The sequence below is a fragment of the Phaseolus vulgaris genome, chromosome 11 (assembly GCF_051622355.1).
Source record: "Phaseolus vulgaris cultivar YP4 chromosome 11, ASM5162235v1, whole genome shotgun sequence".
NCBI classification, from domain to species: domain Eukaryota; kingdom Viridiplantae; phylum Streptophyta; class Magnoliopsida; order Fabales; family Fabaceae; genus Phaseolus; species Phaseolus vulgaris.
This window is the reverse complement of record NC_143508.1, coordinates 20,866,467-20,889,443: the sequence shown is the minus strand read 5'-3', so window position 1 is coordinate 20,889,443 and position 22,977 is coordinate 20,866,467. Positions and strand designations below refer to the sequence as shown.

At 40.2% G+C, this 22,977-nt stretch overlaps 3 protein-coding genes and 1 pseudogene across 9 annotated transcripts; 1 reads left to right on the top strand and 3 right to left on the bottom strand.

Moving 5' to 3' along the window:
* Positions 1-158: 158 nt before the first annotated feature.
* On the bottom strand, positions 159-1,891 carry LOC150023106 (uncharacterized). The gene has a single exon (XM_090297305.1). It carries the CDS (start codon positions 1,850-1,852, stop codon positions 1,496-1,498), a length of 357 nt encoding a protein of 118 aa, XP_090153431.1. The 5' UTR covers positions 1,853-1,891; the 3' UTR covers positions 159-1,495.
* Positions 1,892-2,067: 176 nt separating this feature from the next.
* Positions 2,068-17,076, bottom strand: LOC137820773 (uncharacterized). Of its 7 annotated transcripts, none has more exons than XM_090297306.1 (14): positions 16,836-17,076; positions 16,317-16,488; positions 16,108-16,218; positions 15,654-15,965; positions 15,441-15,559; positions 15,076-15,211; positions 14,911-14,993; positions 14,713-14,829; positions 14,503-14,629; positions 14,287-14,424; positions 7,928-8,050; positions 7,388-7,480; positions 2,472-7,287; positions 2,068-2,363 (listed from the first exon to the last, which is right to left on the bottom strand). In XM_090297306.1, the coding sequence occupies exons 1-4, from the start codon at positions 16,973-16,975 to the stop codon at positions 15,846-15,848; spliced, it is 543 nt and encodes a 180-aa protein (XP_090153432.1). In that variant the 5' UTR covers positions 16,976-17,076; the 3' UTR covers positions 2,068-2,363; positions 2,472-7,287; positions 7,388-7,480; positions 7,928-8,050; positions 14,287-14,424; positions 14,503-14,629; positions 14,713-14,829; positions 14,911-14,993; positions 15,076-15,211; positions 15,441-15,559; positions 15,654-15,845. The 7 variants fall into 6 exon arrangements, with proteins under 7 accessions (XP_090153432.1, XP_090153433.1, XP_090153434.1 ...); XM_090297307.1 differs by having other exon boundaries at positions 16,174-16,218; XM_090297308.1 differs by having other exon boundaries at positions 2,472-7,276; positions 16,174-16,218.
* Positions 2,072-3,090, bottom strand: LOC137820756 (uncharacterized). Its single transcript, XM_090297716.1, has 2 exons — positions 2,472-3,090; positions 2,072-2,295 (listed from the first exon to the last, which is right to left on the bottom strand). The coding sequence occupies exons 1-2, from the start codon at positions 3,088-3,090 to the stop codon at positions 2,072-2,074; spliced, it is 843 nt and encodes a 280-aa protein (XP_090153842.1).
* On the top strand, positions 8,962-10,548 carry LOC137820764 (uncharacterized; annotated as a pseudogene).
* Positions 17,077-22,977: the final 5,901 nt, after the last annotated feature.

Sequence of the window (22,977 nt, the reverse complement as noted above, 5' to 3'; positions counted from 1 at the left end):
GAATTGAGAAGAAGGTTGGCAAGTATGCTGAACTTGCCAATAAAAGGAGAAAAGCATTGTTGTTTGATGAGGGCGATTGGGTTTGGCTTCACTTGAGGAAGGATCGTTTTCCTACTCAAAGGAAGTCCAAACTAATGCATCGAGGGGATGGACCTTTCCAAGTCCTCAAGAGGATTAATGACAATGCTTATGAGTTAGATATGCCTGATACATTCTTAGGTAGTCATACTTTTAATGTCAGCGATCTAACTCCTTTTTCTGTAGGTCTCCAGAATTCGTGGTCGAATTCTCTCCAACTCGGGGAGTATGATGGAGATCAAGCCCAAGAGGACATGGAGGCCAATCAACAAGATCAAGAGGAGGTGGAGGCACAAATAGAAGACGCCCATGGAGGTCAAAGTCCACCTCAAAGGATTACAAGAAGCATGTTCAAAGCTTTGGGAGCTAGAGGACATTTATTTTCTCTTTTTGTAATTTCTTTAGTTGAAGGTGCTTAGAGGGAAACATTAGAAACCTCTTTTGTTTTAGCATCTTTTAGTCTTTAGTTAGGAGTCTTAGGGGGGGGGGTGTTAGTAGATAGGTGTAGGAGTAGAAAAGGAGGTGCCAAAGTGAAGGAAGAGGTCACACCTTCCTCATGCTTTGTTTTAGGCGCAAATTCTAGAAGCTTTTTGGGAGGGAGTTTTTGAATTTGTGTAGCTTATATTTCAGCACCTTAGGCTATAAATAGAGGTGCTCTCTTTGTATTTTTCAGATTGGAATTAATCTAAGAAAACTCTACTCAAATTTTGAGTGAACTTTGGAGAGCTTTTGGAGCCTTCTTCTCTAGTCTTATCTTGATGGATCATTGGAGTCCTCAAGTGGCGGCATCACTCTCATCTAGGAGCATTCCACACTTCTAGTGGCGAGATCATCCAACATTCTTCCATCTTCATGAGCACTCTTTTCTCCTTCCTTCCTTCTCTTTCAATTGTTCATGTTGTCTTGTGTTCTTGAGTTGTTTGGTTCGGGTTTTCTATTTTTTTTCCAGCACCTATGTTCTGTTCTTGTCTTTTAATTACACTTTTGTTCGGTTCATATGTTTGCTAATTCAATTCTGTTCAGTCCTTTCAATTTTACCTCTCTTTGTTGATTCAATTTGACAATATGTGGAGCATCCAAATGAGTTTGGGATTTGGTACTAGTTTTTGGTGAGTTCTTGTCTTAGAACAATGATCCAACTCTAAGAAAAGTGCCTCTATAATGTCCAGCTCAAGGTGATTCCTAAGAATGTCAAGAATCATTCTCTATATGGCTAGTGGAATCACATCACGTAGACTCGTAAGAGTCTACTTTCATATTAAAAAAAAAATAGTGTAAATAACTACATTTAGTCCTGAATGAGAATTAATAATATACCAAATCATCTAACTTCAAAGTCTCAAATAAAGATGGCCATACAAATACTACAAAAGTTAAATTGTTCAATTCAAGTCATAGAAATTAAATAATTAGAAATTCAAATTTCTATGTCCAATCCTCTAATGATAAACTCTCCTCCATCATCTCCATCATCATCTCCATCATCATCTTCATCATCATCTTCATCTTCATCTTCATCTTCATCTTCATCTTCATCCACATTGACATCAAAAGTCAAATTTTCAATATCAAATGCATCTAGAGTTGGAACTGTTATTGCCGGATTTAAGTGAACATTTGCATCTTGATCTTGATCAATCTCATCAATATTATCTCCCTCTTCAGTTATCAATTCATCATTTGATTGAATATCATCAAAGGGAAGAGCAACTGTTTTTCTAATTTGCTTATTACTCAACTTCAAGTTGTACATGACATACACCAAATCATTCATCTTTTTCTGATGCAAACAGTTTCTTCTCTTTGTATGAACCTATATTAAATAGGAAATTTAGTAACTAACCATATAAAACTAAATAAAGAAATTATAAATAACTTCAATTACCATTTCAAATGAGCTCCAATTTCGCTCACATCCAGAAGAGCTACAAGTCAAGCTTAGAATTCGGATAGCAAACCTCTTCAACTCTGGAGTTCTATACCCAAACATCTCTCACCATTCTCCAGGAAGTATTGTTTTTCTACTTTCCTTTGCGTCATCCATTGCAAAGGCTCCTCTACCAAAATGATACTCAACAAGTTGCACATTAATTATCCTTCTTTCTGCAACATCCTTAACCAATCTTCTCATGGATGTATACAACCCTTCTTTCACCTCAGGATCATCAGATCTAAACTCAGGTTCATAATGGAATTGGAGATTGAGATAATATGCAGCTGCATGCAGAGGCCTAAGAAGTTAATTATCCCATCTTGCATCAATTATTTCCCAAACCTCTTCATAGCTACATACATTCATTCAATAGTAATCAATACCAACCAACCAACTATCATATAAGTAATAGAAGTAAGAGTAATTAAATTTTTAAAGAGAAAAGCTATAAAATTTTTACCTTTTCTTAACATGATTAAAATTGTTCTTAATCTTCTTTTTTTTGCACGATCCATCTCTTCATATATGAAACCCATTGCAGGTTTTGCATCTGAATCCACCAATCTTAGGACCACCATAAGAGGGGCAACAACTTTGAGGCACGTGGAGATATTCTTCCAAAATCGGCTGTCTAATATCATATTTTCAACCTTTTTCCCCTCTTGTGAAGTTCCAAATTTGCTTGTTTTCCATTCTTCAGAACTGAACATGGTCAATAATGAGGCTTTCAATTCACGAAGACAACCGAGAGTTATATAAGCAATGGCAAATCTAGTCACACCCGGTCTTATCCAGTCTCTTTCTTTCGTGAACTTCTTCAACATGCTAATTAGCATTGATCTGCCATAAATATAAGTGGTGATCTTTCTTCCTTTCTTGATAGTAAGTTCATGAACCTTCAACTTCTTTTCAAAATCTTCAAAAATCAAATCAATGCAGTGTGTAGTACATGGGGTCCAATACAAATGCTCCCTTTTTTGCATCAACAACTCTCCAGCTGCCTTGAAATTTGCAGCATTATCAGTCACCACTTGCAATACATTTTCTTCTCCAACTAATTCAACAACGTCATCCAACATTTTAAAATCTTTATCTGTTGTTTTTTATATGTCTGACGTGTCCAATGAATACATAAAAATAGTCCCTTTAGTTGCAAATAGAACGCCTATTTTTATCTGTCCACCTATCAGACATGATTGCGCAACCTGTTTTCTTCCACTCTTCCTTGTATTCTTAAAGCACTAAATCAGTTTTGTCAATTGCTTGCTTCAATAGTTTTTCTCTAATATCATGATAAGTTGGGGGTTTATAGCCAACTCCATATTTTCCAATCATTTCACACATCTTTGCAAAAGCTGGATTTTTAATTACATTAAACGAAATGACACTTGTGTTAAAAAATTCAGCAACTTGAGCATCCACTTCTTCTTTATAACCTTTCTTCATCATTTGATTTATGGTAGCTTGAACTGCCCCCCTACTACCAACTTTTTCTTTTCCTTTAGAACCATATATATGTTGTCTTTCTTCGAGCCCGTCACATCCTTGGTCTTCATCAATTATATTTAACTTTCTTTTTTTCAAAGAGGCTTGCTTAGCTTCTGCAACAATTTTTACCATCAAATCTCTTATTTCTTCTGGAACAGAACAACAAGGTTCAGAGTCCTCCCTAGTTCCAGCAAGATGATGCTTGAACCTAAATATTCCTCCACTCACAGTCTTTGAACAATAACTACACTTCACTTTTTTACCATTTCCATTAATATCTATCCCATGCTTCCATCCAACATCAGTTCTATTTCCTGGAGCATTTTTACTTCTATTAGAAGATGCAGATGTAGTTCTATTGAGCTCACTTGAATTTGATCCACTCCCAGACATTTCTTAACAAAAATACTGCTCCTCCAAATTCAATTTTTGTCCAAAAAAACAAAAATGTAGGGCAACCAGCAACCATTCTCAATTAAAAAACAGTTCATTCTGCAGCCAATAAAAAAAAAATAGAACCCTAATCCCTTCCCTTCCCTACCCTAATTTCACACCACCTAACTCTAACCTTATATGATGAGCAGCAACAACCCACGAGTCCGACGAACACTCCGACGTGACCACCGCAACGCACCACCGCGACGCCACCACCTGCAGCAACCCGCGACGCCACCACCTGCAGCAACTCGCGACGCCACCACCACCTACAGCAACCCGCGACGCAACCACCACCTACAGCAACCCGCGACGCAACCACCACCTACAGTGACGCGACGCGACCACCACTAGATCCACTGCAACCCGCGACCACCGCTCAATCTATCGCTGCCACACTCCACATAACAGAACGGAAACACAAAACGAAACACAAAAACCTATGTTTTTTTTATTTCATTTAGGTCCCCCATTCAAAATGACACAGTGTTGTTTTTTTTTAAAAAAACCCAGCTGGACTCGCCAACTCGGACCAGAGTCGCGAGTCCACACCGAGTCTAGCGATTCCACACCGAGTCCACCGAGTCTACCTCAAAACCGAGTCTGCTACCGAGTTAACTCGGTAAGGCAAAGTGGGTTCGTAAACTCGGACGAGTCAACGAGTTGACTCGCGAGTTTGACAACCATGATACTAATATATCATAAAAACAAACTACTACATATTTACCTATGCAATCCTGAAGGACATGATTTATAAGCCTCATGAAAGTGCTAGGTGCATTAGTGAGTCCAAAAGGCATCACTAACCACTCATATAATCCAAATTTGGTCTTAAAAGCAGTTTTCCACTCATCACCCTCTTTGATTCTTATTTGGTGATATCCGCTTTTGAGATCAATTTTAAAAAATATAGTGCACCCATAAAATTCATCAAGCATGTCATCAAGTCTAGGAATTAGATGTCTGTATTTGATGATGATATTGTTGATGGCCCTACAATCACAACACATTTTCCACTTGCCATCTTTCTTTGGTACCAACAAAATGTTGAAGATGGATGAAGCTTCTTCTCTACCTAGTCTTAGTGTGTGTTTGATGTAGAAAATAACTAGTTTGCTTTGAAGACTGTAATGTGTTTTTAGATGGTCTTGTAATTAGGTTTGTGTGAGTTTTAGGTTGCCTTTTGATACATGACCTATCCTAGATGCTTAATCAAGGTGGTAAGATCAAGCACATGAAGTGATTAAATGTTTTTCAAAAAGCTTTTTAGAGTTTTCTCAAAAATCAGGATACTGCACAAAAATAAATTTGTTTCTCTGTAAAAGAATAGGTTTATTTTTGTTCTGCTAAAAGGCTTTTCGAAAGTTTGTTAGGCACCTTCAGTCAGTTATTTCAGTTAAGCTGAGCTGGCAGTTTTCCTGAAAAACAATCTGTTTGTTTTGAATTTAACCTATTGTTTTTATAACAACTTTTTAACTGTTTTTTGAAAAGTTGTTAGAAACTAATTTCTATAAATTGAAAGGCTTTTCTCACATGAAAGGTTGTTGAGCAATCACGATTTTAACAGAGAATAAACATTTTTTGTGTGAGAAGAAGGATTGAAAAGAGTTTTTGAAAGATTTTTCAAAGGGATATTCAAGTGTGCTTGTTCTAGTAGAACCTTGATCTTGGTGAAGGTGCTGGTACTGTTTTTGCTACAATTGGGACAACTGGTTTATGTTCTTACATCTTCCTTTCAGGTGTTATCTTTCCTTTATTCTTTCTTGTAAAAGGTGTAAGTGTTAGTCACTCTTGATAGGGTTTCTTGGAGTGCAAGGTGTGCTGAAATAGAGTTTTTCAGCTTTGGTTGTATGGTTCTTGTAGGCTTCAAGAACTGTTGTATGTTGTAATTGATTGCAACTGGTTTTAGTTAATTCCACCTTGGAGTAAGGTGAAACTGAAAGTAGCTCATTATGAGTGAACCAATATAAAGTGTGATTGCATTGCTTTCTGATTTTTGTTTAATCTGTCAAGAACGAAATATGTTCATTTGAAATTAAACCTGTTATTTCTGAGCTTAATAAAAACTGTTCTTCTTGATCTGGAAAAGTTCTTTAATCATAAACAAAGTATTTTTTGTATGTGTTTTTAATTGGCTTAAGGACAAACAGTTTTCTTCATTAAATCTTTGATAAAGATTCATTCTCTTTGAAGCTTTGTGTTGAATGAACTTGATTGATCTTTTGGTATAATCTGTGTTCTTCAAGTTGCTAAAAGTTAACCAATCTGGTTTTGTTAACTTTCACTGTTTGATCTCAATCCTAATCTGAATAAGTTCTGATTGTGTTAAATGTTTTGAAGAATCAATATGTTCCTTTTAAAATCAATTTGTTATTTTTCCTCTGTAAACCAGATTGTGTTTGCGAAAATTTTATAACTTCAATTCACCCCTCCCCTCTTGAATTTAGACAATAATAGACCCAAACACAAAACAGGTACAACATAAGGACTTAGACTCTTTTGAACCCAACTTTTCTCCAATAATTCCTGAACTCGATGATATGCTTGATGAATTGCATGAATCCACTATTTTCTAAAATTGATCTAGTTCATGTCCTAGTTCAAGCCCAACAACTAGGTTCTTGGCAAAGAGGATTCAAGAAGATTGGGACTCTGCTACTGATGGTAGAAAAACTTTTCTTTATATGTTTAAAGAGGATCACCAGAAGTAAAGCTCAAGCCATGGGAGCTAATTTCTTTATTTGTAACTTCAGTAGAATAGGGTTCTTTTAGCATGATAGGGGAGGTGTGCTTATCATTGTAGCTTGAGTAGAGCCTTTTGGGATAGGAAGTTAACCTAGCTTCTAGAACTTTGCTCCTAAGGTGCGGCATTGACTTTAGTCAATACCCTAGCAACCCCTATTTTGTGTATTTCCCATCCTACCCTTGCTCCTTGCTCTCCAGGGCACCATCTCCTATAAATAAGGTGTTTTGACTCATGTTTTGTAAGATCAATTTTATAAATAAAATGCTGCCAAATATTGCAAGCTTCTATTCCCTTGTCTAGTCTCTCTAGGTTAGAACTTTGATCTTCACCTCTACCTTTCTCCAAGTTATATGGTTCAACCAATCACTCTCCATACCTTTCATGCACCTACAAGGAACCCATAGTTCTAAATGAGCCCTCCTTGATCCATCACATCCATTGCTTCTGCCATCCTTTTCAAATCTCCAAAAAGAACCACAGGTCATGAAGTGCAAACCCATCATTATCGTGATATGCAAACCCATCATTTGGTGCCCATCTTCTGGAGATTGTCCTTGTGGAGAATAATTATTGCATCATAATTGTTTAAAGGAGTCCTGAAAAGGCACTGCAGCAAGAATGAAAATACTCAACAATGTCTCCCGAAATATCTCTTCTACAACTAGAAGTTGAAACAAGAAAATAGCTGAAAAATTTGATCCACCCACCTCCCATCTATATGGACCAATCTCTTCTTGAAATGTGAGTTTTGTCAGCAAATTGGCACTGCTTCGACCATATGCAACTAACCTTTTCAGTTCCTGGTAAAATCATAAATATTGATACATAGTCACAGGGCAACCACCACCATGTCATCATAAATCATAAGTTAACAAACGCTTGAAACATATGTAATGCAACAGAATCCTTGGAGTAAAAACAGTGTTAAAATGCAGACATGAAGGCTAAAACATCAACAGATTGGAATACTTATGTATGGAAAACTGAACAACATACTGTGAGAATTTCCTATATATTCTTGAGAACACTCAACTTTAACCAAGCCCCAACTATTGAGGACACTCTTGCTGGAGGACATTCTTGCAGAATGTTTTTAGTTAACCCAAGCTATAGATTATATTGTAGAGAATTATTCCTTGAATTATGTGACAATAAAATGGAGTGAGGAATGAATCGAGAAACTTCAGGGCCTCAAGCGATACTTATCTAATAAAACTCAATTATTTCCAATTTGAAGAGAAACTAACCATTCCACTAGGTGATAATCCAGTCCATGCCTCCGATTCTTTATCGTAAACTGTAGCTAAGAACATTGCTGGCCATACACTTTGTCCACTCTCTCCCTGACTTTTTCTTAGCAAAAAGTTGTCCTGAAAATCCATATAAATATATTTTCAGAGACCAACATTATCAAGATTTACCTAACCTAATCACGTACTACTCAGACACAAAACTTACATTTATTTCCTTCTCATCACTTTGGCTCAAGTCACTATTTATGTCAACAACCAACGGAGAGAAAGTCCAATCATAGTGTGAGAGTAGCCGCTTAAGATGGTATTATAATATATTTTAAAAATACTTCTGAATGACCTAAGCCCTTTGCAGCTTTCTCATGTGAAAGCCAAGCCCCTAGAATTTGCTAGAAACCCAAAAATAACAAGGGGTAGAAAGGGGCTCAATGTAGATGATCATGACTAAGGGAGAGAAAAAGTAACAGATGAAGTGGCAGAAATGTGAGAGAATGATGGATACAATATGTTTGTTTGTGGATGAAATTAGCCTGGGACTTCTGCAAGAGACTAGGCTGGAAATTCCAGAGTAAGGTATTGATAGAAATGCTGAGGTACAACTGGACCAGGAATATGGTCCTAAGCCCAAGATTTGGAGAGTGTATGAGAGGAAGAATAAGAGAGGGGTTAAGAGGAATGACGTGGCCCTGAATCAGGCTTGATATGTATGGAGGATATAAGGGGTATAAGCATTAGTAATATATATAGGTGGTTAGAGGAGAGAGAGTATCGAGGATTCTGTTAGAAGTGGATTCACTGTAAACGTGAATTGTAGAGGCCCTGTGGCTCTGGATTGGTAGCTTGCTACCAATTACTGTTAGATTGTTATTTCCTTATTTTTCCTGCTGAGATACACGGTATTAGTTACCTGATTCAGGAATCCTAAAGGAGATATCCATTTTCTTGCTGATTGTCTCTGTTATTTGATCTGCATTCCATTAAATTGGTCCGACCTGCCGGATAAAGACCCAGCCCGGAGAAGACCGTCGATGCCAAGGAAGCCACCTACGCCTAAGATGGGTGATCGGATTGACGCTTTGGAGACCCAAGTGGGACATGTTACCTCCACGCTCGACGCATTGGTTCGACAGATGCAGCTCCAGTCCGAACAGATGCAGTAGCAGAGTCTAGTTCTCGCGAAACTAAGCAAACTAAAGGAGGGAAATAGAGAAGGAGAGGCATCGAGTGGAAACTCGGGTGGTGATTCGCCTTCGAGTGAGTCTCGACTCGCCGGGAAGAAGGTGAAGCTTCCACTGTTCGATGGCGAAGATCCAGTGGCTTGGATAACTCGTGCGGAAATATATTTCGATGTCCAGAACACACCGGAGGATATGCGGGTGAAGCTTTCACGTTTGAGCATGGAAGGTCCCACGATCCATTGGTTTAATTTACTGATGGAGACGGAAGATCAGCTATCATGGGAAAAACTCAAAAGGGCATTGATCGCACGTTACGGTGGCCGGAGATTGGAAAACCCGTTTGAAGAATTATCCACGCTCCGTCAAACTGGAAGAGTTGAAGAGTTTGTTGAAGCATTTGAATTGCTTTCCTCGCAGGTGGGTCGATTGCCGGAGGAGCAATACTTAGGATATTTCATGAGTGGGTTGAAACCTCCGATCCGGCGAAGGGTGAGAACTCTGAATCCTTCTAATCGGATGCAGATGATGAGGATGGCTAAGGATGTTGAGGAGGAGATTAAGGAAGACGATGCCGAGGGTGAAAAAGCTGTGGGGAAAAGGTTTGTGGGCCGAAGAGAAGAAAGTGGGCTTAAGTTCAGTAGTGGGTTTAACCCGACCCAGAAGGACATGAATAGACCCGAAAACTTAAGTTGGCCCAACCCGGCAAAAACAGGGAGCTCTTTTGGGTCGAACGCGAACCCAACTTCATCGCTGAGCTCGACGGGACGGAAGAGCGACGGCGACCGCCGCGGTAGAGCTTCGGAACGGTGGCGGGGAGTGCGAAGTGAGGAGATGGAGGAACGACGAGCAAAGGGGCTTTGTTTTAAGTGCGGTGGTAAGTATCACCCAACCTTGCACAAATGTCCTGAACGCTCCCTACGTGTGTTGATATTGGGGGAAGGAGAAACAGTGAATGAAGACGGAGAAATAGTAGCGTTGGAGGTAGAAGATGCCGAGGAGGAGGAAGAACCAGAGGCGGAGTGCAAAATTATTGGGGTTCTGGGAAAGATGGGAGAATATAATACCATGAAGTTGGAGGCACAATTAGCTGATGTGGTTGTGGAGGTGTTGGTCGATAGTGGAGCTAGCCACAATTTTATTTCACCTGAATTGACCTCCGCCTTGGGACTACCAGTAAGCCCTACTACTGTTAAGAGAATCAAGCTTGGGGATGGCCATCGGGTTATGTCCGAAGGCACATGTAAAGGAATTAAGCTTTTTCTGGGGTCTAGGCTCTTTGTAATAGATGCTCTGGTGTTGGAATTAGGAGGGTTAGATGTGGTTCTCGGTATATCATGGTTGAGCACATTTGGGAAAATGGTAATGGACTGGAAAAATTTATCTATGCAGTTTTGGCATAATGGGGAGCTGGTAACATTACAGGGTCAAGGAAAATGACAGGTTCGACATGGCTGTCTCAATTCCTTCTTGACGGGCCAAGAGCGGGACTGGAATGGTGAAGGGTGGTGGACTCAATTGGAAGAGAAGCAGCATGCAATGGAATTGGGTCAAAACAGTGTGCGGGAAGTATTGGAGCGGTTTCCTGCAGTGTTTACAGACAAGTTAACACTACCTCCAGTAAGAGATCAAGTGCATAGAATCAATTTGTTACCTAATTGTGGTCCAGTCAATGTGCAGCCATACAAATACCCTCACCACCAAAAATCTGAAATTGAGAGACAAGTAGCGGAGCTGTTGCAGGCAGGGGTTGTTCAGCCCAGTATGAGCGCTTTCTCTAGCCCCGTCATTTTGGTCAAGAAGAAGGATCAAACATGGCGGATGTGTGTGGATTATAGAGCTCTCAATAAAGTAACTATCCCGGATAAATACCCTATACCCATTGTGGATGAATTGTTGGATGAATTACATGGGTCAACAATTTTTTCGAAGATTGATTTAAAATCAGGGTATCATCAGATACATGTGCATGAGAATGATGTGCACAAAACTGCGTTTAGGACTCACAATGGTCATTACGAATATCTTGCGATGCCTTTCAGATTGATGAACGCACCAGCCACTTTTCAGGCCACAATGAACGACATTTTTAGGCCATTTCTTAGAAAGTTTGTGTTGGTATTTTTCGACGACATATTAGTGTACAGCAAGGATGAAAAGGAGCACATACAGCAACTTCAACAAGTGCTACAGGTGTTAGTGGATCAGTGTTTTGTTGCTAACATGGCTAAGTGTAAATTTGGATGTTTGCAAGTAGATTACTTGGGTCATATAATTTCTGGTGCAGGGGTTTCTGTGAATCCATAAAAGGTTAGATGCATCTTGGAGTGGCCTGAACCTAAGAATGTTAAAGGAGTGCGTGGGTTTTTGGGTTTGACTGGATACTACAGGAAGTTCATCAAGGATTATGGCAAGATTGCCAAACCTCTGACCGAATTGACAAAGAAAGATGGTTTCAATTGGGGTATGGCTGCTAAGGAAGCTTTTGAGAGGTTAAAGAAAATTATGACAACATCTCCTGTTCTTTTGCTGCCTAATTTCTCTGTGCCCTTTGAAATTGAATGCGATGCTGCAGGGAGAGGAGTAGGTGCTGTGTTGATGCAAAACAGACAACCAATTGCTTATTTTAGCAAAGCTTTGTCTGACAACAACTTGATGAAAACTGCTTATGAAAAGGAGTTGATGGCTTTAGTCCTTGCCATTCAACATTGGAGGCATTATTTATTGGGCAAGGAGTTTGTTGTGTACACTGATCATAGGAGTTTGAAGCATTTTTTACAGCAGCGGATTTCCTCTCCTGACCAACAGTGCTGGTTGGCAAAGTTGTTAGGCTATCAATTTGAAGTGCGTTATAAACCGGGTTTCGAAAACAAAGCTGCTGATGCCTTGTCTCGTTGCTATGATGAGGGTGCATTTTCTGCACTGGTGCACACTCCTATATGGTTAGGGAGTAATCAGCTACTACAAGAAGTGAGGAATGATGAATCTGTTCAGAAGGTAATGGCGGAGGTGATAAAAGATCCTATGGCTAAACCGGGTTATAGTGTGCAGCAAGGGGTTTTATTGTACCAGGGCCGTTTGGTATTGGGTGCTAAATCTCCCTCCATTCCTTCATTGTTGAAAGAATTTCATGAAACTCCTATGGGCGGCCATTCTGGATTTTTGAGGACTTATAGGCGTATTGCAGAGAATCTTTACTGGGTGGGAATGCAGAAATCCATCCGGGATTATGTACGAGCATGTGATGTGTGCCAAAGACAGAAATTTGATGCAACTACTCCAGGGGGTTTTTTACAAACTCTACCTATTCCCAATGCTGTGTGGGAGGATATTTCCATGGACTTTGTGACTGGCTTGCCTAAATCCAGAGGTTTTGAAGCGGTTTTTGTGGTGGTAGACAGACTATCCAAGTATAGTCATTTTATCTTATTGAAGCATCCTTATACTGCCAAGTCTGTGGCAGAAGTCTTTGTTAAGGAGGTGGTGCGACTCCATGGAATTCCTAGTTCCATTGTAAGTGATAGAGATCCCTTGTTTGTGAGCCATTTCTGGAGGGAATTGTTCAAATTGCAGGGTACGACACTCAAAATGAGCACCGCCTATCATCCCGAAACAGATGGGCAAACCGAGGTTATCAATAGGTGTCTTGAAAGCTATCTTCGGTGTTTTGCGGCTGATCAACCCAAGACTTGGGCCTATTGGGTGCCATGGGCTGAATATTGGTACAACACTACTTATCATGTGTCTATAGGTAAGTCCCCTTTTGAAGTTGTGTACGGGAGACAACCTCCTAAATTGCTGCGATACTTGAGCAATGAAACAAAGGTAGCTGCAGTTGCTTTGGAGTTAAAAGACAGAGATGAGGCTTTGGATCAACTTAAGAAGCACTTGTTCAAAGCCCAGCAGCAAATGACAGTGTATGCCAATAAGAAGAGGAGGGATTTGCAGTTCGAGATTGGTGAATGGGTGTTTTTAAAATTGAGGCCCCATAGGCAACAATCAGTTGTCCGAAGGATAAATCAGAAACTTGCAGCACGTTTTTATGGTCCTTTCAAGATCATTGAGAAGGTTGGAGAAGTTGCTTATAAGCTTCAACTACCTGACTACTCCAAAATCCATCATGTTTTTCACATATCCTTATTAAAGGTTTTGGGCTTTAGAGTAACAGTTCAGGAAGGAGTTTCCATTCCTCAAAGTTTGATCCAATGGAAGAATAAATCTATTGATGATGTCACATGGGAGGACAATGTTGTGTTGAGGGGTCAATTTCCAGAATTTAACCTTGAGGACAAGGTCATTTCTGATGCGGCTGGCATTGATAGAAATGCTGAGGTACAACTGGACCAGGAATATGGTCCTAAGCCCAAGATTTGGAGAGTGTATGAGAGGAAGAATAAGAGAGGGGTTAAGAGGAATGACGTGGCCCTGAATCAGGCTTGATATGTATGGAGGATATAAGGGGTATAAGCATTAGTAATATATATAGGTGGTTAGAGGAGAGAGAGAGTATCGAGGATTCTGTTAGAAGTGGATTCACTGTAAACGTGAATTGTAGAGGCCCTGTGGCTCTGGATTGGTAGCTTGCTACCAATTACTGTTAGATTGTTATTTCCTTATTTTTCCTGCTGAGATACACGGTATTAGTTACCTGATTCAGGAATCCTAAAGGAGATATCCATTTTCTTGCTGATTGTCTCTGTTATTTGATCTGCATTCCATTAGGTATATTGAATTTCAATCATTCTGGCTGTAATATTTTGGTACCATTATTTGGACATCCTAACATCATAACCAGTTCTCAAACCACTTGATAAGCAAATTGATACAATATCTGCAGTCACATGTTCCAGGATATTCTGCCAAAAATATAGGTTTAAAGCAGTGAAGAGTTTACTGACTATGGCTTAGTACTCAATGTCTTCGGACAACATAGGAAGGTTTTGATCTATCTTCTTAGCCAGGAAGCTAGTCCTTTTAAAGAGAAAATGATAATGAAAGGAGAAATTAATTAAAGAGAAGAGATTAATATAGTCCTATAAACAATTTAATGTTAAAGAGATGAGTGCAAGACTTTGAGAGTAAGTGATGCAATGTTCAAGCAAACACTGATTAAGTATCATTTCATTCCTGTCAAAAGTAATGGTTGATTAGATGACTAACAGTGACTAGGAAACTAACCTCAAAAACCCAGTGATCCGCAAACAGGGAACATCAAATGGCAAAGGATTAAGAAAAAGATATGCAACCAATAGTTCGACAGCCTCTTCTACCATGCAAGCTGAAAATAGATGTGAAGCAGCCCATCGTTTTGCAAGTCTAGACACACAAAAGGTCTACATGAGCTTCAGATTATAACTGGAATATAGCTTGACACAGAAATCTGCAAATTTTCACCTAACTACTGGTTTAGGGTCCAAATATTGGATAACGACTTTGTAATCGATTGATCATGTTAGCATGCTGACTACGGATAAAAAGTTTCTTGTCACAGAAGGAACTTGCTTAGCCTGATAATCCCCAACTGCATGTTAAAATGGTTTGATAAGTTAAATTGAGAAGTGGCATTTCCAATTAAATCATCATAATCATATACAAAGGACGTACTTTCCTTTTTTAGCAAACTAAGGCCTCTCGTGCAAAAAATTTCGACAAAAAGCATATCCTGACATTAACACATCCACATTATCCTCAGTGGCAGTGCATGCCCACGTCTTTTGAAGACTGCCATAATCAGATTATCACATCTTAATAAATATCAAAAAAGAATAAGATCCAGAAATGGATAAAGGATCTACAGCCTACCTCAATCCAATTTCAAAAAGGAAGCTAGGTTTTGTTTCTTCAATTGCAATTTCATCCATTGGCCAGTTCCCAGAACCTTCCAGCTGTAAAGGGCAAAATAATTAGCTCTTCAATTGTCTGTAAAAACACCAGGACACTAAGTACAACTGGTGTGTTAGGCCATACCTGAATCATAACTTTCAGTGCCTGACTTTCAGTGCCTAAACGCATGATGGAACAAACTTACTCAATCTGAGAGATTCAATTTTTTGATTAGCTAGAAGATGAGGTTCAAGAGCGAAGACCGATGTAAACCTGAAAGCTGCTAATGACAATAAGTATTTCTAGTTGAGCTGAAGCTTAAATGAGATGCAACATTAACTTGAACCTCCTTATACTTTTTTTTTCTTTGCAATTTTATTCAAGGTTTTAATTAACAATAAAAACACACACCAACAAGCATTACAGATCACTTCAAAATATGGTACAAGAAAATGTATAAGGAACCTATACATGAACAATTAAAATATTTGTCTAGGAGGGTAAAATACCAGAGTCTAAAGGCTGTACACTGGAGTGGACACCTTCAAAGGAAGGTCTTCAATAAGACGCAAGCGCTTTGATGAAACATCAAATGCCCCAAGCAAACTACCTGAGTATGATATAGGATCTGTAGGTGAATCATTTCAAAAGCATTGCAGCAGTGTTAATACGTAGGCATATGGCATGAGACCAGAAAAGGGAGAATTCACAATGCTCATTACCTCCAGCACCATGAAGCAAAGAGAAATCAAGTTGATCCACAACAACTACAATATTTTCCTTGGATAGAGAAAGATGTCGACTAAGTACATGCTCAACTATTATTTTCAAAAAAAGATGTCTAGCCCATAGCTCACTTTCCCATTTTAGGGGGAAAAACGTCACCATGTCAGTAGTTGTCAAGATGCTTTATCTCAACTCACAAGATGTAGAGTTATAACAATAGATGCCTCCCCTGTGCTTTCTGCAACTCTACCATCTTTAAATCTTCTAAGCTCTGCTTTCTCTCCCCAAAACTTTTGAAATTCAAGAGCCTGCTTCAAATCATGGGTGAGCACTGCATTACATTCAGCAACCCAAATGTGAAAGCAAAAAGAAAAGTGGGTATATGAGCAGAAGAATATATATATATATATATATATATATATATATATATATATATATATATATATATACCTCTTCTTTACTTTCGGCATTTGGGCCGATATCAACCATCCTATATGCTTTTTCCAAAGTACTCACTGAAATTCCTATGAACAAGGGCTCTTTATCAAATACCGACAAGCCCTGAGATTGTGATTTCAGTTAGAAATAGAACACGAGACGCAAAGCTTGAAGAAAGCACATTTTAAATGGGATACTGAAATTCATGCTTAAAATCATACATCGTCCACACTCCACTGGCACTGTGTATTTCTCCATGTAACTTGAATGACTTTTGCTCTATCATTTAACCCTTTAGATAAAATACCAGGTATTTTATCCTCGTATGATCTCCAGCACTCATCATCCAAACAAAATCCCATTGCAAATACTTCCTTTCCCTTCAAATTTATTCTACAAGATCAAAACACGTAATAATATAAACTTATAGTTTTTATAATGAAGCAAGCCATAATGAAATCTATTTAAAGGACAGAATATCCCGTCATAAAATAAAGTGTTTGAATAGACAAGCATATATAACCCAGAAAAAAGTAAAGGCAGAGGAGAAAAGGTTAACAAGTCTCCAACGTGTTATAAGAACCATTATGACTGATATGTTTTCACATTCCATATCCATGTTTATATGACAACATTCACCAATGACCCAATGCAACCCACAATACCCTACATGTAATACTATCAAAGAACCAAAGCTGCCAATCACTGTCAATGACAAAGAAATATTAAATAAACATTACCTCATACAGTAATCATATTTAACAGCATAGGTCATAAAAACTTCCTCAAATCCACCATCTCTACACTTTTCTAAGCACCTAAGTGTCATAGCAGCCTCATCCTGAAGCTGATTACGGAAGAATATCCAAAATAAATACATAATCAACAAGCTTCGCAGCTGCAGCTATTTTCATTGTTAGAATAACCAACATTATTTCAAAGGCATTACAGACACGGAAAGCACACCTGGATTCACAATGAGCAAGGGTTTTCTGGCTTCATTCTGAATACTGGACCACTCAATCTGCAATTATATTTAAAAAATTTAATTTAAAACTCAAAATCTCGTTCTGAAAAAAAAAAATTCAAAAACATTCTTTTTATTCACATTCTTCTTTCTTTTAAGGTCATCTTCTTCATTTTACATAACTATTCTCATCATTTCACATCAATATTTTCCACACTTCTATTTTATATTTTCTATTGGATTCTTTAACCTCAAATTGATATCATACAGGGTGAATTTGCCAAAGTTGAAATGTTTTTACTTACGGGTGAATTGGCCAAAATTCAAATGATTTTACTTTTCGTACGCACAATTAATTATAAAAGAAATAATATTAGGAAACTACTTTATCATTAATATAATGTAATCTCTGAATATAAAAAATATATAGTATAAGCATTATCTAAAAGGATTATGAATATATGAAGTCATTAAATCACATGAAAAAATATGGTAAGATAGATAAGATACAAAACACAAAGCTACAAGCTCAAATAAATATATTGGTGTAGAAGTAAATGATAAATACCTTTCTATTTTATAAAGAAAATACCTTATAAATTGCTAATCAACTAATTTAAAGAAATTAGTTATTAGTGGTCATTGTTTGTGGTTGGAAAAGGAAATTAGTTTTCGTTCTTTATTTGTATAATAAATGTACAAAGTCAAAATTTTGGAAAAAGCACTACAATGATGTAATTTATTTTAAAAATTACTGAAATGAAGCTGGTCATTTAAAAAAATAAACTACGCATTTTGGTAAGTTATATTTAGAAGTACAATTTTAAAAAAAGAAAAAGAAATCAGACTTCCAAATATAAATTCATTTTTATTATTATTATTATTATTACTATTATTATTATTATTATTATTATTATTATTATTAGTAGTATTAGTATTATTAAATAACCGTTTTATATGTCACGATTTTTGTACAAAAAAATTATTGAATTGAGCAGTCGTATATTATAATATGACTTTGATGATTCCTTCTAAATTTAATTTAATGAAATCTTGTTTATAAGTATGACTTTAATTTTTGATAATTTAAAATTATATATTTAATTTTTTTAAATTGGAGATGAATTTAAAAAAATAATCAAGTATGATGTCAACATGTTTTCATGATATTCTTTTGATATGTAATTGAATATATATATTGTTGTCGCCGGTTGACCGGGATCGTCTTTGCGCGTGGCTTGTCCCTGCGAGTTAGGGCACCTTCGTCTTGCTCCGTCTGTGAGTACCTGAAAGAAGTGAACAAAGGGGCGCCCTCGCGGCCGTTTGCACTCCGACGATCAAGTCAGCTAGCGAGAAACATCAAAGGGGACACACCCTTGAGAGGTGGTCGAAAAAACTGTACTGAATGACTAAACTGTGTGACTAGAATTGTGTCGCCCCAATTGCCTTGTGCTCACTGTGAGTGCGTCGCGAAGACAACTAGGGTTTGCTTTGTGTATCTGTGTGTATTAGGTTAAAAATATGATCCCCTCAAATGCTCCCAAGGTCCCTTTTTATACCCTTCTTATCTTTTTAGCGCATCAAAGCGTATTAAAAGCGTATAAAAACATTCCTTGGAACATTCGAATCTTAACTGAATTAACGCGTACCTTGGCAAACTTTCACTGAAACCTTTAATGAGCACGTGTGTCTTGCCACGTGCCCTTCTGACTTGACCGTTTATTCTGTGTAGAGGGTCCCACAGCGCCGCAACCCAACTTAGGGTTATTCCATCGTGTGAGTCCTCTTTCCTGCGAAGTGCTTATGGCACGTGGGTTGACTTTCTGGGCGTCAACTCACGCGCCCCAATCATTAGCTGCTTGCCCTGGGGGTGGGTCTACCTTTCCCTCGTACCATGCACATGGTTCTCCCATGGTTATGGCCCTCTCATGGGCCGTATCTGTTCCAGGGTCTCCCAGTGGTGGCAGGGGTACTTCACGAGTCAGGATATCCCCTTCTGGTGCTAGACTTATGGCCTTGAAGCCACCTTTCTCTTCTCCTTACTGTTGTTCCGCATGGTTGAGGCTCGAGGCCTATCGGGCGATGTCTTCGCTCGGCGATGTTTCTCTTTAGGCGAGGCCCCTTTTGGGCGACGCCTTTCTTGGGCGATGCCTCAGCGAGGCAATGACTCGAGCGGCCAACCTGTTGACTTCTCTTCCTTGGGTCCCTTGAGGGCTCCCACCATGTGTTGACCCTGACCTTTGGTCAACGCCCGGGAACGGGACGGTACACAAGCCCCCCAGTCTTGAGCTGACACTGGTTTCAGCGAAAAGACTAAGGCTAAGGCCTCGCCCCCTTTGTCCTTAGGGTATTTTGATGACACGTCACTTCCTGACCGGTTGACTTGATACTTTCTGCACCGCCGGCGCAGCGCACCCTCGAGGATTCTGACGATGTGATATTCTCTGAGCAAGAAAAGTGACTCTTCAGGTCGTGCCTTAATCCCGTGACACGTGGCCCAATCGCACGGTGCTCTTTTTGCGTCCTTTGGCGCCTCAACTGTAACGCTTGAGTCTTTGAAATCCCGCACTTGAACTCATTGTTTCTATCTTTTCGTATCTTCTCCGTACTGTTAGTCTTTCTTCCAAGAGTTCTCCCTGCGTTCTTTTCTCGTCGACTCTTCCCTTCTGTACTACTGCTGGACCTTTCTTCTTTGATCTTTTAGTTCCTTCATTGACAGTTCATCTTCTTTGATCTTTTGGTTCTTTCAGTGACAGTTCGTCTTCTTTGATCTTTTGGTTCTTGACGGTTCGTGCCAATATGTCTGCTAACCCTCCTTCTTCCAGAGTTAACCATAGGGATCTCTATGCATGGGCTTCGGGCGAACTCCTTGACGAGTGCTCAAGCCTAGTGTCCACCAAAGCTGTGAGGGACCACATAGGGGAGCCGATTACTTACGACCATCGTGCCTTCGGGAAAAGGCATGATGACGACGTTGCAGTGCTCCCTTGTGCTCTTGGGGAGCCCGTTTGTGGGGACGAGCGGGCCAACAACGGGGTCCCCTTCTTCTACTTTTATCAGGTGGTCTTTAAGTGCGTCGGTGTGCGCTTGCCTTTCTCTAGGTTTGAAAAGGAACTGCTAACGGAGATCAATGCCACCCCAGCCCAGCTGTACCCTAACAGTTGGGCCTTTGTCAAAGCCTTTGACATATTGTTTGGTTTCCTAGGGTGTGCACCTTCTGTTGACATCTTTCTTCACTTCTTCGAAGTGAAAAGACAAAGAAACAACCTCTGGATGACTCTCAGCAACGTTCCCGGTAGGGTCCTCTTAACCCCCTTCCAACACTCCTTCATGGGGTGGAAAGGTAAGTTCGTCAAGGTTTGTTGTTCCGACCTTGTACCCTCCGCTCTTGACGACTTTCCCCTGTATTGGGTGAAGGAGGCCAGAGCCCTGAAGTCCAAGCCCCTTAAGAGGTTGCCTTCAAGTGATCAGGTGGCTTGCCGGATTTTGGCGGGTGCGGGGGGCTTTGATGCTGCTGCCTTGATAAGCCTGGAATACAATGCTGAGGCCCTGGAAAAATACATATGTACGAAAAATTCCCCTCATGACATTCCTATTCCTCGCTTTTGCTGAGTTCTTGCATGATTTTATTTTGGAGTGCCTTATTTTGTGTCCGTCTTTTACCATGCTTACCCCCTGTTTGCGTAGGTTCAAAGATAAACAGGCAACAAAGGTCGCTGTTGGCCCAGGCGTTGAGGTCTGAGGATGGGGCATCATCATCACCTTGCTCAAACTCCGGGGGCCACTAATGAGTGGTCGGATTTTGCTTTTCGTATGAACATTGAACGTGTACATGATTGCTTTTGTCTAGTTTGCAACTATCACGGACTTTATCTGTAATTGTAACTCTTGATTTACGCTTTGATTTATGTTTAAACGCCACCCGCTTTATCTTTGCATGCTTGCGTCTGCTTCCGCTCTCTTTGTCATGCTACGTGCGTTACCTTCAACACTCCCCTCCATTGTGTTTGACCTTAATTCTTTAGGTAGCACGTGCTTTTTTCTCTTATTCTTCATTCTTTCTTTTCAAGTTGCGACGCGTACTCTTCTCTTGATCCCTTTACTCATAGCCTCACTTGCGCTCTATCTCTGCATGCTTACGTCTGTTCATGCGTTTGAGCTTCCTTGCCTAAACCTCCAACGGCTTCAACCTGGGTTTACTAGTAAAATCGGCGAGGTGTCTTTTCGGGCGATGCTCTTCTTGGGCGATGCCCCTCTCGGGCGATGTTTCTCTTTAGGTGAGGCCCCTCTTGGGCGACGCCTCTCTTTGGCGACGCCTTTCTTGGGCGATGCCTCAACGAGGCAATGACTCGAGCGGCCAACCTGTTGACTTCTCTTCCTTGGGTCCCTTGAGGGGTCCCACCACGCGTTGACTCTGACCTTTGGTCAACGCCCGAGGATAGGACGACACACATTCCCCCCGATCATGAGCTAACACTTGTTTCAGCGAAAAGACTAAGGCCTCGCCCCCATCGTCCACGTGGCATTTCTTGCTGACGTGACATTCCTTTGTTTCAGTTTGACTTGACATTTCCTGAACATTTGATGCGACATTCTCTGCGCTTGACGTTTTGAGTTATGCTCTAATCTCTTGACACGTGGCTTGATCGCACGGCCGTTACTTAGCGCCTCTCGCGCTCCTCGAGTTAACGTTACATCTTTCAAAAACGCGCGCTCCAAGCTACTGTTTCATTCACTCTTCTCATTCTCTCCACTGTTCATCTTTCCAAGCTTTCTCTGCAACCCTTGTTTTCTCTCTCGCGCTTTCGGTCTTCGGATCTCTCGATACTAAAAAAGGTATGACCTTTCTCCTTTACTAGCTCCCTCTTTAACTTTCGTATTGCTACAACTGCCTGAGACTGTTTATTTTCCCTGTACTCCTTGTATTCCCTTTCTCATTTCTCTATCTCCCCCCCTTTGAACTTCTCGAGTGGGTAGGGGTTTTCGTAGGGTTTTTCCCACCCCTTTTCTTCCTGACCTTGCTTGCTGAACCCTTGTCTCTTCTTCCTTCTTCAGCTTCGTCAATGGCACGCACAAAAATGACGGCCAATCCCCTTTCCCTCAATGTTAACTATAGAGACCTATACTCATGGGCTCCGGTTGAACTGCTCGACGAGTGCTCGAGCCTAGTATCCACCAAAGCTTTGAGGGACCACGTAGGGGAGACAATTACTTACGACCATCGTGCCTTCGGGAAAAGGCATGATGACGACATTGCGGTGTTCCCTTGCACTCTAGGGGAGCCCGTATTCGGGGACGAGCGAGCCAATAACGGGGTCCCCTTCTTCTACTTCTACCAAGTCGTCTTCAAGCGTATTGGGATGTGTCTGCCGTTCTTCCGATTTGAGAGGGAGTTGTTGACGGAGATTAATATCGCCCCGGCCCAATTGCACCCCAACGGCTGGGCCTTCGTCAAGGCCTTCGGTGTCTTGTGCGGGTTCTTTGGATGCACGCCCTCTGTCGATATTTTTCTGCACTTCTTTGAGGTGAAGAAGCAGGGGAAGAGCCTCTGGGTGAGCCTTAGCAATATCCCTGGAAGGGTTCTCCTATCCCTTCTCCAACAATCCTTCAAGGGGTGGAAGGGTAGATTCTTCAAGGTTTGCTATTCTGATTACGACCCCTCTGCTCTCGACGACTTTCCCCTATACTGGGTGAAAGAGGTTAAGACCATGAAGTCTAAATCGCTGGATGAACTGCCCTCGAACGATAGAGAGGCCTGTCAGATCTTGACCAGTGTGGGGGGCTTCGAAACCGCCACTCTGATAAATCTAGAGTTCAATGTCGACGCTCTAGCAAGATATATAAGTAGGAATGTCCTTCCTCATAACTTTCTGACCTTTGTTTTCGTTCGATTCTTGTTTGATGCATGATTGGTC

Coding starts and splice junctions, on each gene's coding strand:
- LOC150023106 (XM_090297305.1), bottom strand. CDS start 1,852: ATGAATGATTTGGTGTATGTCATGTACAACTTGAAGTTGAGTAATAAG.
- LOC137820756 (XM_090297716.1), bottom strand. CDS start 3,090: ATGTTGGATGACGTTGTTGAATTAGTTGGAGAAGAAAATGTATTGCAA. Junction 2,296..2,471: donor TTTAATCATGTTAAGAAAAG/GTAAAAATTTTA, acceptor CTCTGCATGCAG/CTGCATATTATCTCAATCTC.
- LOC137820773 (XM_090297306.1), bottom strand. CDS start 16,975: ATGTATTTATTTTGGATATTCTTCCGTAATCAGCTTCAGGATGAGGCT. Junction 16,489..16,835: donor AAATATGATTACTGTATGAG/GTAATGTTTATT, acceptor TTGATCTTGTAG/AATAAATTTGAAGGGAAAGG. Junction 15,966..16,107: donor ATGCCGAAAGTAAAGAAGAG/GTATATATATAT, acceptor GATTTGAAGCAG/GCTCTTGAATTTCAAAAGTT.